This window comes from Leopardus geoffroyi, chromosome B3 (assembly GCF_018350155.1).
Source record: "Leopardus geoffroyi isolate Oge1 chromosome B3, O.geoffroyi_Oge1_pat1.0, whole genome shotgun sequence".
Classification (NCBI taxonomy): domain Eukaryota; kingdom Metazoa; phylum Chordata; class Mammalia; order Carnivora; family Felidae; genus Leopardus; species Leopardus geoffroyi.
The window spans coordinates 72,624,926-72,626,697 of NC_059337.1; the positions used below are offsets into that span (position 1 = coordinate 72,624,926).

General features: G+C 49.7%; 1 gene segment (V, D, J or C); it reads left to right on the forward strand.

The window, feature by feature from the left end:
• The first annotated feature begins 255 nt into the window (after nucleotides 1-255).
• Nucleotides 256-1,233, forward strand: LOC123583319. The segment is given in 2 exon segments: nucleotides 256-590; nucleotides 682-1,233. Coding segments are annotated over 2 exon segments (447 nt in total).
• Nucleotides 1,234-1,772: the final 539 nt, after the last annotated feature.

Genomic DNA, 1,772 nt, shown 5'->3' on the forward strand with positions numbered 1-1,772 from the left:
ATGATAAAGTTACCAGGCTTTGGGGTGCCTAGGTGGCTCAGTGGGTTAAGTGTCGGACTTCGGCTCAGGTCATGATCTCACGGTTCCTGAGTTTGAGCCCCACATCAGGCTCTGTGCTGACAGCTCAGAGCCTGGAGCCTGCTCCGGATTCTGTGTCTCCCTTTCTCTTCTGCCCCTCCTCAGCTTGTGCTCTGTCCTTCTCTCTCTCAAAAATAAATAAACATTAAAAAACATTTTTTTTTTAAGTCACCCGGGTCTTTGTGTGGGCGCTAGGGGGCGATGTAGTGTGAGGCTTGTTCCAGGTGCAAGAGGAATAGCAGTCTGGCTTCCTCACCTAGCTTTGCAGAGTCTGGGCCAAGAACTTGCTCAACAGAAAGACACAGGTGCCAGGAAACAACAGGTTCCCCAAAGCAGAGCCATTTATTAAAACTCTGCCCTGACAAAAGGGTGCTGATCCCTCTTTGAGAGCCTGTTCTCCGGGGTGGGACTTAATCTCCAGCTGGGGTGGGCTGGAAAGGAGTCCCCAGCCAGCACGGCTTAAACCATGGCCTCTGCATGCATCTCGATGCTTGTGATTGTCTTCGCACTGAGTGAGTAATATGCCTTCCCCATTTTCCACTTGTATTACCCACTTACATGCTTTACAGCAGCTTCACTGATGGAGTGTGGATTCATTTACAGGTGGGCTGAGAGCTCAGTCGGTGTCTCAGCCAGATCAGGTCACTGTTGCCGAAGGGGATCCAGTGACCGTGAAATGCAACTATTCGGTTTCTGGAAGCCCGTATCTCTTTTGGTACGTCCAACATCGCAACCAAGGTCTCCGGTTCCTTCTGAAATACATCACAGGGGCCAACCTGGTCAAAGGCAACTATGGTTTTGAGGCTGAATTTAATAAGAGCCAAACCTCTTTCCACCTGAAGAAATCATCCGTCCTTGGGAGTGAGTCTGCTGTATATTTCTGTGCTGTGACAGACACAGTGGTGGGGGCTGGAGGCGGAGCTGAGCACAAACCCCCGAGTACCACAGTGAAACTGTTTTCCCGAAGCCTGTATGGCTCTCCACAGAAGGTGGTGTGGCTCTAGGATATGTCACTCATCATAACTAAATTACAATTTCAAGCCACAGAATTTGTTCATGGGACAGATATTTATGAATCCTTATGTGCTCGGTACTGTACTGAGCACTGATGACAAATAGATGTAAGAAGCTATCCTTGCTTTCTATGTGCCCCATGTGATCTCCAAACATTTACGAACCCAGTGTAATTCTCACAACTGTTAGCATGAGGTTTACTTTGCCGATGAAGAGACTAAGGCCCAGAGAACTTAAGTTCTCACTCAAGTCACAAAACCGTGAAACGGCGAGTTGCAACCCAGGCAGTCTGTCTCTCAGGTGCCCGGTCTAACCGCTCCCCTGCTCTGCCAGCCTCAAGGCTCTCTGAGGGCATGAGACTGATTTCGGCGATGGGGCAGCCCCAGCTCCCGGGATGGTTCCTGCCAAAAAGAGTGCTGTTGGCTGTAGAGTGAACCAACAGCGACTCAGAACAGTTTGGCAAGTGCCAAGATAGAGGATGGCACAGCATGTGATGTGCGATGAGGAAGGGGGCAGGTTAGCTCTGCTGTGAAGGCAGGAGAGGGTGAAGCTATAGTGCAAGGAGAATTTGAATCAAGGGAGAATTTAAATATGTAGTTTAAGCATGCAGGCTGCTTTCGGCTCCTCTGCTCACATCTTACATACACCCTTGAGGGACTGGACTTGATGCCTCTCTCTCT